At 40.5% G+C, this 1389-nt stretch overlaps 1 protein-coding gene across 1 annotated transcript; it reads right to left on the bottom strand.

Annotated features, from left to right (window-relative positions):
• Positions 1 to 690: 690 nt before the first annotated feature.
• On the bottom strand, positions 691 to 1167 carry LOC150038618 (uncharacterized). Its single transcript, XM_090313846.1, has one exon. The coding sequence runs from the start codon at positions 1165 to 1167 to the stop codon at positions 691 to 693; it is 477 nt and encodes a 158-aa protein (XP_090169972.1).
• Positions 1168 to 1389: the final 222 nt, after the last annotated feature.

Genomic DNA, 1389 nt, shown 5'->3' with positions numbered 1-1389 from the left:
TTGAGAGTGGAATGAAACACGACTTTGTTTAGCCCAGATACACACATCGCACTATAAGTATGACATATTAATATTATGAAATAAATGCGGAAAAAGGTACTTTGTATATTGAAAACTGGTATGTCCCAGACGGTAATGCCATCACATAAAATCAGTTTCAACAATAGAGAAATTCAAAGAAATAAAACTAGTCCTATAACTATTCTTAAAGGAAGTTTCATCAGTCAGGAAATAGAGCCCCCTATCGTGCCGAACAATACCAATCATCATCCCCAAGCCCAGATCCTGAAAAAAAATAATGTCGGGTGAGAAAACAGTCTGACAGTTCAAGTCCCTTGTAATTTTACTAACAAATAGTAAGTTATACGAAATTTTAGGAGCATGCAACACATCACGCAATATCAAACCATCAGATACAGAAAGATGTCCTTTCCCTGCGATAGGGGCAAAGGAGCCATCTGCGATTCTAATCTTTTCATTGCTGGCACTCGGGTGATATGATATAAAATGATCAAAAGACCCGATCAGATTATCTGTTGCTCCAGAATCCACAATCCAAGGTCGTTTACCATTAATGCTCATAAAACCAAAAGACTGAGTCGTACCTAAGTGTGTAATTGCACTAACCCCAGCAACACTTAAGTTACTCTGACTGTCAGCTTGAGGCGGAGTCAAAGTCTTGTCATTTGCCTAGTCGCTGGCCAGAGCACGACTAGAACCAACCTTGTTCTGTGATTGACGTCGTTTGTAATTTGGAGGTTTTCCATGAAGCTTCCAACACTGGTCTTTCTTGTGCCATGGTTTTTTGCAATGCTCACAGATAGGTGGAGGTATCTTGTCACTATCTAATCCAGATGACTTGGTGGCAAAAGCCACAGCCTTAGTAGATGTAACAACTGAAATATTCATGGCCTTAGATTTGTCTTCTTCGAAGCGTATTTCAGAGCACACTTCCCTCAGTGACGATGTAGGACTTTGGCCCAAAATCCTACTACGAAAACCGTCATATTTTGGATTTAACCCCACCAGAAAATCATACACTCGATCTGTTTCCTTAAGTTTGGCATACTGCGTCCCATCATGTGTACATCTCCAGACAATCTCACAGCATAAGTCCATTTCTTGCCATAACAAGGACAATTTATTGAAGTATGACGTGACGTCCATAGCTCATTGCTTACATTCATGAACTTGTTTGCGTAAGGTATAAAGGCGGGATGCATTATGCTTCTACAAATACAACTGCTGTATTGCATCTCAGATCACTTTGGCAGTCACCGTATAAAGAAACGGTCTGCCAATTTGAGGTTCCATGCTACTCACTAGAACTGATCGTAGCAATGAATCTTCTACTCTCCAAATATGCTCGTGAGGACTACTGGGTTCAGG

The sequence above is a fragment of the Benincasa hispida genome, chromosome 1 (assembly GCF_027475165.1).
Source record: "Benincasa hispida cultivar pf3 chromosome 1, pf3_genome.v1.1, whole genome shotgun sequence".
Lineage (NCBI taxonomy): Eukaryota > Viridiplantae > Streptophyta > Magnoliopsida > Cucurbitales > Cucurbitaceae > Benincasa > Benincasa hispida.
The sequence above is the reverse complement of the archived record's forward strand: the minus strand, read 5'-3'. Positions and strand labels throughout refer to the sequence as shown.

Bases quoted from the DNA above. Each gene is read 5' to 3' on its own strand.
- LOC150038618 (XM_090313846.1), bottom strand. From the start codon at position 1,167: ATGGACGTCACGTCATACTTCAATAAATTGTCCTTGTTATGGCAAGAA.